Source organism: Numenius arquata, chromosome 6 (assembly GCF_964106895.1).
Source record: "Numenius arquata chromosome 6, bNumArq3.hap1.1, whole genome shotgun sequence".
Classification (NCBI taxonomy): domain Eukaryota; kingdom Metazoa; phylum Chordata; class Aves; order Charadriiformes; family Scolopacidae; genus Numenius; species Numenius arquata.
Genome location: NC_133581.1, coordinates 46,394,375 through 46,411,098, shown reverse-complemented (window position 1 = coordinate 46,411,098; position 16,724 = coordinate 46,394,375). Strand labels below are relative to the sequence as shown.

Below are 16,724 nucleotides of genomic sequence, written 5' to 3'. Positions count from 1 at the left end.
ATATATTGTGCTCTTCAACAATCCCAGCAAATTAATCCTTCTACATCATGTCCCCCAAAAGTCTCTATTCCCTCATCCTTCCTGTACCTCAGGAAGTGTCACATTTTCTTGGATACTGATGACAGTATAAAATAGAGCTACAAACGTGTAGAGAAGCAAGGATTTCCACTATTAGCAGACTTTTTGGTAATGAGAAAAGCAGCTGATGCAGTAGTGCTTCTTTGCTGTGCTAGTGTTCTGGCATGCAAGTTACACAGGCAGCTTCCTGTTTATCCCTAGATTACGGAGAACTTCAGGGCTGTTTAATCCATTCTGCCTATAAAATTAATCAGCCAAAATGCTTTTGGCACACATCTTACCTGAAGCTACACCGTGTCCTTTATTATTAATAAGAATACGGAAAATATACACAAACTTCCTCACATACCAACTTCAGTTCTATGTAAAGTCTACCACAAGTGCTTACAGCATTATGTGGATTACTTCATTCTTAACAAAAAACTTATTTTTTTCCTGACAATTAAGCTCACAGTGTATTTTCCCCAGAAGAGACTGTAACAAACTAAAACCCACAGATGAAAATCTAAATTCTGGCTTCTACTTCCTCACTGCAGCAAGCATTATATCTTAACTGATCTACAATTTAATAAAATTGTTTCCTTATAAGACAAAGTAAATTGGCTCCAAATACATGAAAAAATCAAGTTCCGTATTTCTAGATTAACAAACTAGATCTATAGATACCAGAGGGAGTTTCGGCAAATGCTCTGTACTAAAGACTGAAAATCCTGTCTAATTTATTTCAACCTGAGGGACTCTGGCTTTGGCAGCCCGCTAGCAGGACACAGCTCACTGTGAAGAGGCCCCTTCCCCGAGAGCAAACTGCAGTGGCAGCAAAGCGCTTTGGGCCATTTTCTTTCCCTCAGCCAAGCATACCCTTCTGCACCACCTTTTGGGCACAGCTCTGATCAAGCAAAGGAGGAAAGCTGATGGCTGTCCCAGGAAAGTGGCAGCTGAGAGCAGACTTAGCACCTGCATTCATTGAAGTTACAGCTTGCTCAGCCTAAGGCAGGAAGCACGTGCCTATTTTACAAAATGCAACACACCAAGTGGGTGCAAATGCTTTAAATTCAGTGCTTAAGGGAACGGACTGCATGGTATATGCAGTGTGTCCAGCTGTACAATAAGGGTGTTTTCCCTACATATGGAAAAAGTTGTGTGACCTATGCACCTAGGAATTTCAGCACTGTAGTTGCAAGGTATGATGTTTAACGGTCACCACTTAGTTTTTTAATTGGAAAGATTTACTTTCATCAGATTAGGATCAGAGAAAGGGTAGCTCTTGGCCATCAGATGTAAGCATACAAGCTTCCACCAAATTAAATTGTGCAAGGCCTTCAAGATGTCACAGAGGTTATAACGTAAGGCACCCTTTCCCCTCCCATCAGTCAAAAAAAGACTGTAGAATTCAGATTTGTCAAAGGTTATTAAATCTTTCATACTGGTGCTAAGCCTGAAGAAATATGAATTACTTGCCAATAAGCAGTACCAATTTAATTTTGTTATAGCTATTTTATACTTGGTATTAGGAAGAACAATGCCACAATACAGCTAAAAATGTGTCCTTATGTGTGTGAGCATGGACTATTATCCCATACACACACAGTGGCCCCTAACAAGCTCACGTCAAGCACTTTGCCTTGTGATTAGGACTGAGGCAGAAGGTAGGATAGCATCTAGACTGGAGATCTTCTGAGTTTCTATGACCTTATAGCTGCTACCACCCCAAGAAATAGCTCATCAACACTTTTATATATAAACTGAGAAACTTTTGGAGATAAAAGTCTTCATGAGGATAGCTAAAAATAAGAAAAAGGCACCATTTCTGCTATTAGAAAGCAGCTGTTAAAATTTTTAAGAGGAGAATTCCTTCCTCAAGTAATCTGCTTCTGCATTTATCAGGGCCAGTGCTTGTATCCTTAGTGATACTCACTTCCTCTCTCTATTCTTGTTAGCCTTGTACAACCTTTCCAGGGGTGATCCCATTTCATTTTGCTACCCAAGTGAAAGACTTCATCTAAATTTTGCATCCATATAGGATTTCTATTGATATCAGATATAGCACTCCACCAACATAATTTTTTTTATATTCAAACTCTGAGAAAAAATGTCTGAAGAGAGACATTTTTGGGGTAACTCCCTTTTGAAAATAAGACCAGCACAACCTGCAGAAGTTCTTAAACCATAAAATTGAGGTAGAAGCTGAAAAACAAAGAATCCTGCAAAACCAGTATGAGGCCAGCTGGCTTGGCAAGAGGAAGCCAACATTGTCTGTATTAGTTCACAAGGAAAAACCAGACATGAACTGAAGTTAAAATGTCAGAAATTTTATGGGGAAAAAAACCAAACAAGAAACATGTTTTGTAAGAGCAAAATAACCCTAATGTCATGTATTTCTCTCCCTCTATCCAGTAAATGCTGACGTTACTTTGATGTTAGGAAGTCACTCACTAAGACCCAGACATAAGGAATTTGACAAGGATAAGAGCATATAGCTTAGGCAACTTCCTAACTCCCTTCCAGTTAAGTTTCATCAAACCTAAATTTGATGATAGCAGACTGTAGAAGAGCTGCCAACAAGGGCTCTGGCAAACTTCACAAATGTGAGTGAGCTCTAGAGCCATCAGCATGAGCGTGCAAATTCTGATTTAAGCTTAAAACCAAAAATCAATTCAAACCATTAATGTTTACAATTTAAGAATAATAAATCCTCCTGAAACCATAATTTGGTTGCTATTGTAATGGATGTCTAAACATTTCGATTTTTTTTAAGCCAGTTATAATTATCTCTGTATGAGATTGCTTTTAGTGTCTATATAGTACAAAAGCAAGAATATTTAGTGATATGTGCTTCTAGGTATTCCAAGAAATTCACCAATAAGGGGAGAGTCAAGTGTACACTATGAAAAATTTTAAATAGCTGAGGCTACTGCACTATAAATGTACCACCTGTTTTCCTCTCTTTTTACTTTTTTGAAATTATCGTTTCTACACTTACACTTGTAACTGGAAGTATGTAAACATAAAAGTTGGTGGGGTGAGAGAAACATCTAATTGAGGTGCTCAAACTTTTTTCTGATTATTATGATAAAAAATGGAAATTACTTTCAAAATCTGAAAGATTGAAAAAGACTTCAACAGAAGCTTAATCTCTCATGCACGCGAAACTGGTGTCAGACATTGCACATACATCCACTTTAAAACTCAGTCTGACCACACTTCATGCTGCAAATTTATTCTCTTCATTTGTTTAAAGTCCTATGCAAATCTGAAAGCACATTATGCAGCCAAACTGATTATCCAGGTGTTTAGGAAGTCATAAAACTCTTAAGTGTTGAGTAAAAAGCTCCCTCGACCATAATCTCTGGTCAGCCACTGAAAACTTAGCTGGGTAGAATAAACAAACTGTAAACCAGGCAGTGCCCACCATGGCTTCTGCCAGTATTAGCAAGCCAGTGCTAAACATAATGATGCAAACTTGACACAACAATACGAGTTAATCTGCAGCGGTGAGGCCAGAGAGGCTTCCAAAAAACCACTTACCTTAACATTGAAGACCTAGCCCCCTTTTAAATCAAATTAGATTGCACATATGAAGAAGAATGTTAATTTTGCAAAATAATTGAATTCAGCATTACTAACATTGCTATTAACTTTGTTCTGCATCTTTTCTTACCATCATATGTTCTGACTTAAAAAAAAAATAGTGGCATGCCATCACCTCTCAAGGGAAAGAGATAGCACAGCATAAAACAAGGCTAACAAGGACAGCCAAATCTTACCTCTGAGGTTTACGAATATCCCAGAGTCCCACACCCTCCTTAGAGTTGGCAGTAGCCAGTAATCTGGGTTCTACTGGATTAAACATCACACTGTGAAAGGCTGATGGGTAGTGTGCCAAGCAGAAGGGGTCTGTTGAAAAAATTAAGATTTCAGACATAAGAACAAACAATACATACAACTGTTCAATGCAGTGAGTTTGGCAGCCTAATATGGAAACAGCATAACAAGATCTGAAGATACGGAGACATGTTCAAACCATTTCTCAAGCTGACACATCCAAAGCAATATAAAAAGTGAGGTTTTAAAATCCACCCACGCGTACATTAACTTTGTCTAAATATGGAAAAGGACACATACTGGATTTCAAGACAGCATTTTGCTTATGGAAGGTTATCAGAGTTTAAAACTAGCCACTTGAAGATCAAGTATATGAATCTTCTTAAGGTTCATGACCAAACGGTCACCTAAGAAGGACTACATACAAGGGGGCTTCTGAAAGTTTCCAAGCAATATATACCTGGAAGCTTCCACAGCCATTGATGACCACCCAAACTGTAAGTGTAGCAGCAACTGCTTACATGGGAGAATAATATTACAGAAAGTGAAATAAGCCTGTATGGAACTCAGCTCAAAGCAAGCTGCCTACCCTGAGAAGAGAAGCCTGCCACATCTCAAGTATTGCATAGTAGACAAGAAGGGTGTTCCTCTTGCATAAAAATGTTAACAGTTGGATTTTGCTGCTCACGCACAGAGTTAAAAACATGCTCATCCAGACTCTCTCCCTCTCATCTCGATTAGTGCAATAAGACTGTGTTTGGCTGCTTCTCTGCCCTATTCATACTGTCAAAATGCTGCCTCCACAAAGAGTGGGAAAAAGCCTGGATTGTCACCCTTCTCTGTACGTTTCTGCTAGGCTTTATGGCTTTAGGCATAGCCTAATTCTTTTTGTTGTCTGTATCTTTTGTGGCATGCTGCCACTCTTTCACTCAACTAAGAAACCAGAGTCAATGCCTACTTTGAGCCAGGGATTAGGCCAGACTTTTCCATTCACTGTTTGCTTTGATGCAACCACTGTGCTGCTCATGTGCTTGGGAGACTCTCTTACTGCTCTTATTTGAGCCACTGTGTGCAGGCACCTTTAGACCCACAAGCGCCTCCAAAGGTACTTCATTTTCTTTCCTCGTATTCCTCATTAAGATAACCCTCCCAAATTCCCAATTCCTTCTGAACTACTGCCCATCAAGCAATTGAGACAGAATTAACGTTTACTTGTCCTGCCCCATCTGTATCCTCCTCTTATGCTCTATCACAAGCTTTTTGACACAGGGACTTTCCTTTTCAGTGTTCATTTTGCAGGGATCAAAACAAAGGTCTCTGACCATGGCTGAAGCTCCCTGGTGCTATTAATTGTCAAAGGAGGCAGAGGTAAAAGGAAGAACAGGAGCAAACTTTTGTTCTGCCAGTCTGTACCAAGGCTTTAGAGACTGCTGTTGGTCTGCCAGCAGCTCCAAATGAGGTTTAACACCAAAACCGACCTTCTACATTTGCATCATCAAATCAGATCCCCGCTGGGACATAAAAGGCTGCATTATTAAAATGGCAGCCCCCACCGAGAAGCAATGGCCTGCATTAGCCAAGTGGAGATATAAACATTATCAGATTGCCAAATAAAGGAGCTGGTTTTTAAAACAAACTTTCAATTTGTGTACCTTTGTTTAGTCAAATCATTGTCACTAATTACTGGTGTTTTCCTTCACCCCTTTATTATAAATAGCCTGCCCTGGTACCAGAGTTTTCTTCTAAGATATCAAAAGTGTCCTTTCAGCCTGTCAAATTAAAGAGATCACAGGAGTTAAACTAATGAAGCACTAAGTCACTTTAATGAAAAGCAGGGGGATTACTTTTTTATTGTTCTTTATGCTCATTCACAATTGTAGCTCTTATACACTGGAGTATGAAAATGTTTCTCAAGGGAGAAGCTCAACACCATCTCTAACAAAAATTAAAAGTGGGTTTATAAAAATTATTGCATAAATCACTCAACAGTGAAAGACAGGTAGAAACAGAAAGGGAATGAAACTCCTTTTCCAGCTTCTTTTAATGCGCTATTTTAAACCAGGAGGTTATTTCCAAGATTTTAATGAGCTGGCCACTCAGGGTAACTAACTATACTTAAGGCTGGCAGGCATAACACCTATTCCCATGACAATACCATTGCAAACAAGGAGATTACCCCAGTGAAAAGCATTATATTGTAGTAAACATTGGCAGGGCTCACACACAAATGCTGACTCAGGACTCCTAGCAAAAGCCCTTTATTTAAAATTCAGAGAACCTAAGTAAGACACTACTCCAAAAAAGCCCCAAATGTACCACAGCCAGCACTTCTTCACTCCATTTTCACTGGTGCAGCCTTCTCATTCAAAGTCTCAGCAACAGTAAAAGCAGTAGCAAGGCTTAACTACAACAAAGAAGGACAAACCTCATTTCATACAATTTCAGAAACTCAGATCAGATGGGACATCAGCTTACAATACTGAGAAGTTTCATACAGATGCATTTAAGCAGGCAGTCGCACTGACTGCTGGCATCCGCTGTCAGCAACAGGTTGTTCTCTTATCAGAGACAGATCTTCATGGTGCAGAGTTCAGGAGAAGGCAATAAAGGAGCATTTCACCATTTCTAATTTGGAAGCCATATTCAGTGTCTGGTCTCATTACTTGGATATTACAAAAACGGACACATAGGGATGAAGTGACACTTGGATTTACCAAAGGTAAATTAGTCACATCTGACTAATGTGGTGCCTTTTGTTGATAAAGTAACTGACCTTTTATACAGGGGAAAAGAGGTAGATCTAATCAGGACTAATTTCACATGTGGTATAGTATCAAGTTTAGCTACAGGCAGTTGGGATTAGCCAAGGGAGTTGAATGGGGTAAAAAACTGGCTGAAGGAAAGACAACAGTTCACTGTGCTTGTAAGGGGCTTCTGAGTAAGAGGGAGCCCAATGAGCTCCTCAGAGACTGTTCCAGAGAAGAGATACTATAGATATTTTTATTAAAGTCTGTGACATACATATACTGTGTGCATTATTTTTCAGAATGTTTTAACAAAATTACCAGATGAGAAAGAGATAAGGGGGTACCACAATTGCACAGAGAATCTGAATTCACAATAAGAATCAGAATACTGAAAATTGAATGCAGTACTATTACCTTTAATTTTCATTTATACAAAGGTAATGTTCTTGGGAAGGGGAAGACATCAATAAGTAATCTACTCCAAGTATTCTGGTGGAGCTTATCAAGAGAGACCTAATTCTGGTTAGTCATGTTCAATGAAGCCCTCATGGTACTAGAGGCTCTAAAAGATTCTTATAAGACTATAAAGTATGTCTTGTTTCAGCTTTCATTTCCTAATCAAGACGAGACAGAATCTCAGTCTAGAGAAGTTATCAAATTCACTAAGTACGGAAAAAGCTAATTCAGTTAAACAGCAATTTTGACCCAATAGTAAATGTGTACAAATTGCCACAAAATACATAAGCTGGATTTCAATGCCATAAACAACTTTCCTGTAAGACCAATAGAAATGATGAGTTAAGGCAATTGCATTTAATCAGCTTACAAAGAAAGATGAAAGTTTATTATAGCTAGGGAACCAGACTCTGTACTCCTGCAGATTGCTCAGTTTTAATTTGTCAGCTTTGTCCTCTTTAGAATAGGGTAAACTCACTAAAAAGTTCATTTACTGAAGTATTACTTAAGAATTCATATACTGAAATTCAATTACTGAAGTATTGCTCTCCAAATTTACGTAACTACAATTCTAAACTGAGATTCTTCAGCCTTAAAACTGCAGCTGTAAAAACACAGATTGCAGTGTTTTGAGAAGCTGCAGGTTTGTTACATAAAACAACCGTATTCAGTTTTGTTTTACAAAACAAAGATTGAAGTAATAATTCAGCTTCCCTGTTATCACATAAGGGCTCTAAGTTTCCATACAACCAGAAAACATTATGCATAAGAACAATTCTCGGCGTCACTGGGAAGTATATAAACAGCTTTGGAAAATTATTCAAACCGAAATAACAGCTTTCTTAATGTCCAAAAATTTTTTATCCCAGGCTATAGACAAAACAAAACAAAAAAATACTCCACATTCCTAATTGACTTCAAGTTTAGCAAGACGTTTTTAGTGGACAAACATGTCCTCCGCTGCTTCTTTACTCAAGTTAGAACCTATTCATACTAAGTTCTATGATAGCCTGCACTGTACACTGGTACTTTATGAAGTCATTTAAGACAGTGACACTGGACTGTAAAGACCAGGGCTTGCCTACCACTGGCCACAAGAATTATGCCTCACTGTCACTCCAGCACTCCCTGCCTTGATTGCCCCAGAGAAACATAATGTTTTCCTTCCCTGCCTTGCCCAAATTCTTCTGAAATCAATCATCTTTTCCATCTAGAGATCTCACCTCCATGGGAAGACTCTCGGATGTCCCAAATAAGAACCCGGCCATCATCTGATGAACTGGCAAAGATGTTGTCATTTACTGGACTCACTGAAAGGCCGTACACTGCATCTTCATGAGCGAACACATCCAAGGTCTCAGTGCTGGAAAAAGACACACAATATTATCATTCTTCCTTCATTTGCTGTTGTTTTAAAAAGCAAAGTACTTACAGCTTTATCTACCTATTACTACTTAGTGACAAGGTTTATGCAACTTCATAAGACCCTTTTGTTTAATTAGAGTAAAAAACAAACAGAAATCGCGTTGTACTAGATTAAGTTTGGGAAGAGGTAATGGGAAAGGGAAAGAGGTCTTGAGACCTGAGAACTAAATTTTTACTATTTCATGTGAAAAAGAAAACAAGACAGAAGTTAATTCTTTAATACAGGCTTCTGCATCATCCAAAAGTTCAGTTGAAGCTCACAAAAGAGCAACTTTCCAGCTGGCTTTTTTAATAAGAGACATAGCAGGAAAAAACATGTTATATAGAAAATTGTCAAGGACCAAGATCTTGTAGAAGCTTGAGAAGTCAGAACACAATAAACAGTGCCATCTAAAATTTTGACATTTCCACATTTAATTAAAAAAAAAAAAAAAAAAATCAACAAAACCAAAACACCAAAAAACCCTCCCAAGCCCAAACTAAACAAAAAGTGCACAAAAAAGATGTACCCAAAAAGCCCCTCAAAATCACAAAAAGTCAAAACAAAACAAAAATAAAAAAAAAAAACAAACCAAAACAAACCACCAAACAACATCACATTCCTGAGAAAGCATTAGAAGAATAAAACAAATTTGCTTTTGCCCGTCTCTCATGTAAGATTTATACAAGAAGTAGATACAAAGTGTGATGGAAGGCAGATGTACATTGATCAGTTCAATGCAAAAGGCTTTAGACAAACCTAGCAAGAATTATGTCCAAATTATGTTAACCAGGATTCAGGCAACTCAAAAAGATTTAAGGTTTTATATTTCTCTGTTCTTACATATATCTCTTCCTGCTTTTAATTTTATACTCGATTTTCTTGAGTTCGAGTTATTTAAATGGTCTTTGCTTAAATCAGTAGAAAGTTATTAGTACAGGCCAAAATTTAAACTTCACAGTTTTTCTACTTCAAAAGCAGCAAGCTCAAAAGACAGGATATCTAGAGAACTCCAATCTAATACATTACCACTACTGTATTAATTATATTTTGACTAACAGCCTAATCTTGATGTAGCACAACAAAGCCTAATTCCCAACTGCTTTGCATTTTTGGTAAAAAGTAAGTATCAAAATAAATATGCTTCACATTAGTCTGGAGAATCAGGCAGCTGCAGCCAAAGTTTTAGAAGGTAGGTAGGTAGGCCAAGCATTAGCTGTCTTAAATACAAGTCAGGTGAGTGTTTTGAAAAAACAAACAAAAAGCCCATATGTGCCACAATACTTGTACATGTGCCAAAATAATCTGGCTCAGAATCTACTCAGAACCTACTATGCTGTCTGCAGGACAGCGTATGTATTTAATAACCATTCTCTTTCCCGAGGTCAAAACGATGCACAACCTGAGCGCTAAAAAAAACCCAACACCACATAAATGGGGTGATGGGGAATACTTCATGCCAGATATGAATTTAGATAAATAAAAGGCATGTTTCAGGATTAAAACACTGTGCTCTTCTCCCAGACCATTAATTTAAAACAAAAAGTTCCTCCAGTGAGTTGACATTAAGGGAGCTCTTGAAGAAGTGGAAACACAAACTGTGTATTTACCTTTCAACATCATGGAGTATAACTTGCTCATCATTGCCTATAAAGAGAAATATAAACACTTAAAATCATGTTCCAGTGGTTAAAAAGCAGTATAGTGAAAGAAATAAAAAACAACAAATGTCTTTTTTTTTAAATTTTCTATTTCAAAAACAAAACTGAAGCAGAGAGAAGACCAGTTCAGTTGCCAAGAGGTCAGCCCTCTGCTCATTTATGTGAAAGGCTCCATGTGACATTTCCAGTCATGATCAAATGCACTAATCCATTCCATCTCCTACTGGCTCAACAAATAATTCTACTTGACTGTGTTACTGATCATTCTTTGTTCGGTTTGAGCTTGAGTTTTGCAACATTTGCAGTAAAGAGAAGAATATTACATGATGCAGCAGAACACCTCTAACTGATGTGAATGCACCTTTTTTCCTGCTCAGAGGAAGCTCCATAAAAAGATAGTGGAAGGTGAAAAGAGATGCCATAAGCAAAATGCACTGGACTCCCAGCTCAGATGTCGCCAGTTCACACTGTCAGCATTCAGGGTTTTGCAACCATTGAGAAGGCACGAACATGACAGCCAGTATGATTTCTTTTGTATTAACAAAAACCAAGTAACCAGACAATCATGTCACTTTTCTTTGATCACATCCACTGAATACAATGGACACTAACCACATGCATGCACACTAAGAGGGTCACAGCTACAAAGTAATTCCACTGGCTCATGCAGTGTTTTTCAAGCTACAGCAACAGAGTATTTTTTTTTTTTTTTAGTCTCTGTACTGAATATTAATTTATCTAATTTGGCACCTCCTCTTTAGAAATATTTAAGGAAACGCATGTTTATATTTAATTCAGAAGAAAAAACCAGAAAGCCCACAAAGTCATATTGATATGCTCGGTATGTCTTTGTAATTGTGACATCAAGTTGTGAAGCTTTCCTCATGTACACCAAAGCTTTAGAAGGAGCAAGATTTCATGTTATCATTCTTAGGTGTTCAGTTGACTCAGTTTTCATTTATCCCACGCACATTTCAACTTGTATTCTGTCCCAACAGAAGAAATATGAGAAAGTTTCTCTTCGACTAATGAGGTGTGAGATTTTTCTACATCCACTTGCTCTTTGCACAGGCTCCTAGTTAAATCGTGCCAGCCTTAGATTACTTGCAGTAGCTCATCTTTTCCATGGTACAATAAACAAGTCACTTATGTGTAAGCGTCCTTTGATCATTAATTGCAATGGAAACTGCCCATTATATGTTGCAAGCATATATACCTAGTATTTATACCTAGTAAAATTACTCTAGTGCCTATGTATTTCATCAAGGAAAAGCGTAGCCTAGTTTCTCCAGTGACAAAATTTCCTCCAGCAGACGCTCCTGCTCCTCACTCTCCATACAGTATGAGCACAAGAATCATTCTAGATGCCTGGCTTCAGGCCTCTAGTCATCATGGGATCGACTTTCCCTTCCATCACAAGCTCCAAAATGGGAACAAAAGAAGGAGGTTGTGTGGAACAACCACTGCTTCTGTTTTGTGTGTAGGAGGAGGCGGCGGTGACAAAAATCTAACCACAAACTGCTTGGTTGCTTCTGGTAAGGATTCATCCCTGCAGAAAACATCACTGCTGTTCAGCCCAGTAAGGTTCCCACTTACATTGTTTTACTTTAACACAGGAGAGTTCACTCTTCATCGAGAATAACTGGGCTGCAATTGTACACACAACTCTCCAATTTATAATCTCTCTTGCTTTGATAACTGCAGTTACGACAATCAGAAAGACAGGAAGTATCTGCCATTCCCTTCAGTCACACCTGTGAGGATGAAATACTGCAGAGCACATACAGAGGAGCACAGCTAATGTGGCCTAAACCCTCTATCTGTCACATCAAGCCTCTACCGAAACAGAGTTCCCTTTAGGTTTATTTCAGCTTTTCATATATCTAACATTAAATGCAAAAAAAAAAAAAAAAAAAAAAAAAAAGGAGTCCATGCAGTTTACTAAGAGGAGATCTTTCATTTCAAATGCTGCTCTAGTCTGAGTGTGTGTGGAAGGGAAATGGCATTCTTCAGGGATGGGAACTTCTTTGGTATCTTAAGACAGGTTTTTTTGTCTCCAGAGATTACAGGCAAAACACTGTCCACTCAGTTTCTGCCTTCCAGTTTTGTAATGGCTCCATGTGGTGCATGCTACGCATGCGCTCCTTCAAAGCACAGAGCTTTGAAATTCCTTGGATGCAATTCAATTTGTACTGAAGTGGAAAATACTTTCTCCTCTGCTATCAAGAGCTGCTTTAGGGAAAGGTCATCAGATCCTAAGCCATTAGTCATTGGCAGCTTTATTTACAAGAATGAATTGAGTTCTGTGCACCTTGTGCTAGTTTCCATAATGTAATTTTTAGGTTTTTTAAGTATTCTGACTTCCATGATCTGAATATCACTCCAACTTCAGTATTGGGGGGTGGGGGTGTGTGTGTGTGTGTGTGTGACACAACCAATAGATCTTAGGACAGACAATTCTCTCAGACCTTTTAAGAATCCAGAACATTGTAGAGTGAATAAATATAGTTAGCCCCATTTTACTGACAGAGATAAAACAGATGGTACATCTAGGCCATGCAGCAAAATGACTCTTAACAAGGGATCCAAGAGTCAGACTCACAGCCCCTGCAGATGAGCTCTGTGAGTCTTGATGGAGCAGCTGAAAGAGTTCCTGACTCCTCCAATGGAAATAATTTCTGGCAGAGGTACAGTGTGTTTATGCAAACTGGAGGAGGAAAAAGAGATGAGAATGGCCAGTTTGTCTGTGCATCAGCTGTCACAGCTCATCTAACCTGGCATCTTAGCAAAAATCCACCATAATGAATGATGTTAATCCTTAACTGCAGGTGTTAATTGCAGTGGCACAGTACAGTCAAACCCCTCTATTGCCCTTTCTGTGAAAGCAATAGCCTCTGACAGCAGGGCCCAATGGATAGAGGGGTTGAGTTGGAAAGGAGAAAATACCATTACAAGTGCTCCAGCAAGATTTAGCACAGTTCGTTCCTTGAATATTCACGTAAGGTTCCATTTGTCTGAATTCAAACTAAAGTAAAATAGACTCCAGCCCAAAATTTCATTGGAATCACTCACGCAGATACATTCATTTGAAGACAGTGCGGACTGCCATCTTTCTCAAAAAATAAACAGCAGTCCCCAGAATCAGAAGACTGGCATCACTATTTGACATTTTTGGGGTTTTCTCCACCTGAGAAGTATATCTGAATCATTTCACCCTTAAAACTTGACACCATCTTAAGCTTTGTCATGTCTTTTTTTCTAGGGGTTGCTATTGTTTTAACAGAACATTGAAGGCTGCGAAGCTTCCACTGTTCACATGGGCTTAGAAGCAATTTATAGCATTGATTTCCAGTTCACAAATATTGGTTCAAAAAGACAATGATGGGCTCAGACCAAGTAGTCTCATAATATCCTAAAATAAGTCTAGCTGTATGTTAATGGACATACTGATGAAAGATACAAATTCCTGTCCATTCTATTATCATATCAGATTGTCAAAATACAGTCAGTGTCATTTTCTGCTGTACTTCATTTTCTCTCTTGTGCCTTTTTCTTCTCACTTCAATTTTCCTCCCTACTTCAACACTTCAAAAATCAAGTGGTGAAATGAGCCTGAACTTTAGGAATTATTACCCCAGAACAAGTACATGTCCACTTTCCTTATACTAGTTTTAAAACTGAATTAAACTTTCTGTTAAGTTGATTTATAATAAAAAAGATGAAAAGTATCAAGGCAAATTAGAGCCAACAGCATACCAACACTTCTAAAAGGCAGACACTTACATAGTGAGGACTGAAACGAGGTCTGAAAAAAAGTGATTCACCAATAGATGGCAACAGCCCTTCATTAGCCATCTAAGGGCGCATTAAAATCAGCTAGTAGCAGCAGAGATTTTCAAGCATCAGGCTTGAGTGCCAGAGAGGATGCAGGGTCTGCTCTCAGTACAGCTAAGAGGGAGTAACAACGACCACGTTCCACAGTCTGCAGCACAAGTAGAGGCAAACCAGACCCAGGATTCTCATGATAGCTCAAGAAATGATGCGCTTACACCAGGGTTTGGGAAAAGGAGCAGCATGACAAAATTGAAAACGTTGTGCTAGCTAAAGAATTTCCTGTTCCCAAAGAGCCTTCAGCTGATGATTAAGGACACCTTCCAGCTCCTTAGGGGACTATGGAAAAGACTTTTCATGTGGGGCAGGATCTTGCTCATGGCTTCTATTCTAAGGCATTCACAATACAAACCCCTGTGAAATCAGGGTGCTCTTCCTTCCTTACCTCCAGAGAACACTTTTGTATTGCCGCTGTTGAAAGCTAGGCAGAAGATATTAGAGTGATGCTCCCCTTTCAGCTGAACTGGTTTAACTCTTGAGTGGATGGCTTCTTCCATATGCCACAGTAAGACTCGGCGATCATCCCCTCCTAGAAGAAAGAAAGGAAATGTGCATTACTGCCTGAGCTATGTGTAAACTGATGACAGACAAGTTATTTAACTCTGCAGTTATTCATAAAAGGCTTTGCTAAACCCTAATTAGCATGAAAGAATTTATACCTCGCAAGGGTTTGGATATATAGACACGCATTTACATTAAGACGCCATGCAATCAGGTATTCAATTAATATTAATGAAAACAGAGGAATCAGCAAGAAGAGTTTGGATTAAACAGCTGCCATTCTGCCAACACATAGTGACAACTATAGCAACCTGGAGACTCAGAATTTTACTGGTATGTAAAATTCTGTGGCAAGCTGTAGATGAATTACATGCCAAATTAACATATGCAAGTTGGCAAAATGCTTCTACACCAACTCCTTGTTGCAGCATCGCTTATGTTATTCCAAAAACAGAAACTTTTTTTCCCCTTTCACCAACACCTGTATCTCCTCTAGCAGTCTTTGCAAAGCCTTCATAGCATAGGTTGGCTACAGGACTGACCTGTGGCCATAAAAAAGTTATACTGAAGCAGTCAGAAGTCTTCAGCATGCACAGTTATGTCACGTGTCTAGATTTCTAAAGGTTAAGACAGATGCTTCCGAGACAAACTCCTGACAAAGACATTAACCAGGGAAAAGAAGTTCAACTCTCTTCTCGCTTTAGAACTTGCTGTACTTCTAATCGCTTGCCTGGGTGCAGTTCTCAGTTCAGAGATGCCCAGTATGCCCAAATATATTTAAGTGCCTCCTTCTTTGTCTGGTAAACAGTCAGATATAAAATAAATGTTAGACTGTTCATGCTTCAATTGCATTCAACTATTGTTTATTAGGAACAGAAAAAAATTCATGATACTATTGTATATTGATAGCACTCTCAACATCAATTTTGGATGCCTGTAAGAATCTGAATGAAGCTTCTTCAAGTCAGACTCAAAATATTTTTTGTATCTGTCTTTAATAACAAACGAAAAAGAATGGCATCAAAAGTCAGAAGTGCCACATGCTGATTTCGGTTAAAACATTTTACTGCTTCTTTGCACAATCAAAAGCATTAACTCAGCGCCTTCTGAGCTGCTATCCAGAAGGAAAAAGGCATGAAACAGACAAAAGGAAACTGAAATTAATTGGTCTGCAGTTTACTTCAAGAAGAGGTAAATGCATAAATAGAATTCATGACTACTGTTAATCAGATTTCTTAAAACCTTTTGCATCATATGATGCTATTAAGAAGTTTTCCCATGGAACTGAGTTATGTCAAACATCCTTTAAGTTAACAGTCTTTCAGCCTTTAAGTCTCCTAACAGATTTTATGACAATCACTTTGATAGACAGTACAGCTGCATGTTATGCTTACCCATGCTCCATGAAATTAATTGTGTATTTCTCCTCCTGATCTTATACTTTACAGAGCAAACAAGAATACACAATAAAAAGATTTGAGATGCATTTGATAACTACCAGGAATAAGAGTCAAATGTGATGGGTCCAGAAAACTCACAGTAATTTATGGTCAGTGAAACTGATGGGACCTTAGATTCCTTTCTGTCTAGAAACAGGAGAGAAAGTTGTATTTGCACCCTAATGATTGCAGATGAGCTAGTAATAAGGACACAGAGAAATACATGACTGCTGAAAACATATGACCACGTTAGTCACACTAAAATCAAGACATGATTGTCACACTTACAGTGGTTAGTTTCCAAAGCTGCCAACAGCCAGGTCTTAATGTTATCGCTACCTGGCAAACAATTTAAGCAACATTTAAGGCTGGTGAACATCAATATTGCTTCTATCAGATTACATTTATTGTCTTTCAAGACTTCTGTAAAAGACATTTCAGAGCAAAACAAAGTAACACACTGCTATTAATTGTTACCATAGCAAAACAATTTGCAAAACCACTGTAGAAAGTCTACACATCCTCCTACTTTATAGCACAGCCATGCAGGTGTCTCACTTTAACGGCAAACTCATATTCATTTCCACTACACACCTAGTCCAGATACTAACCAAAACAGTGAAGATATCCAAAGACAACAAACATTACTGTGGTTTCTAGCACACATACAATATGGTAGGAAGAGGATAAATTGCAACCCATGCAGAAAAGTCTTTGACTATTA

At 38.4% G+C, this 16,724-nt stretch overlaps 1 protein-coding gene across 2 annotated transcripts in view; it reads right to left on the bottom strand.

Moving 5' to 3' along the window:
* The window catches only part of DCAF5 (DDB1 and CUL4 associated factor 5), a 74,451-nt gene that overhangs the window by 48,886 nt on the left and 8,841 nt on the right, over positions 1-16,724 (bottom strand). For both annotated transcript variants that reach the window (XM_074148793.1, XM_074148794.1), the window contains exons 2-5: positions 14,446-14,589; positions 10,119-10,155; positions 8,327-8,466; positions 3,843-3,972 (exon numbers count right to left, since the gene is read on the bottom strand). In XM_074148793.1, the coding sequence (XP_074004894.1) occupies positions 3,843-3,972; positions 8,327-8,466; positions 10,119-10,155; positions 14,446-14,589 (451 nt within the window). The remainder of the gene's footprint in view (positions 1-3,842; positions 3,973-8,326; positions 8,467-10,118; positions 10,156-14,445; positions 14,590-16,724) is intronic.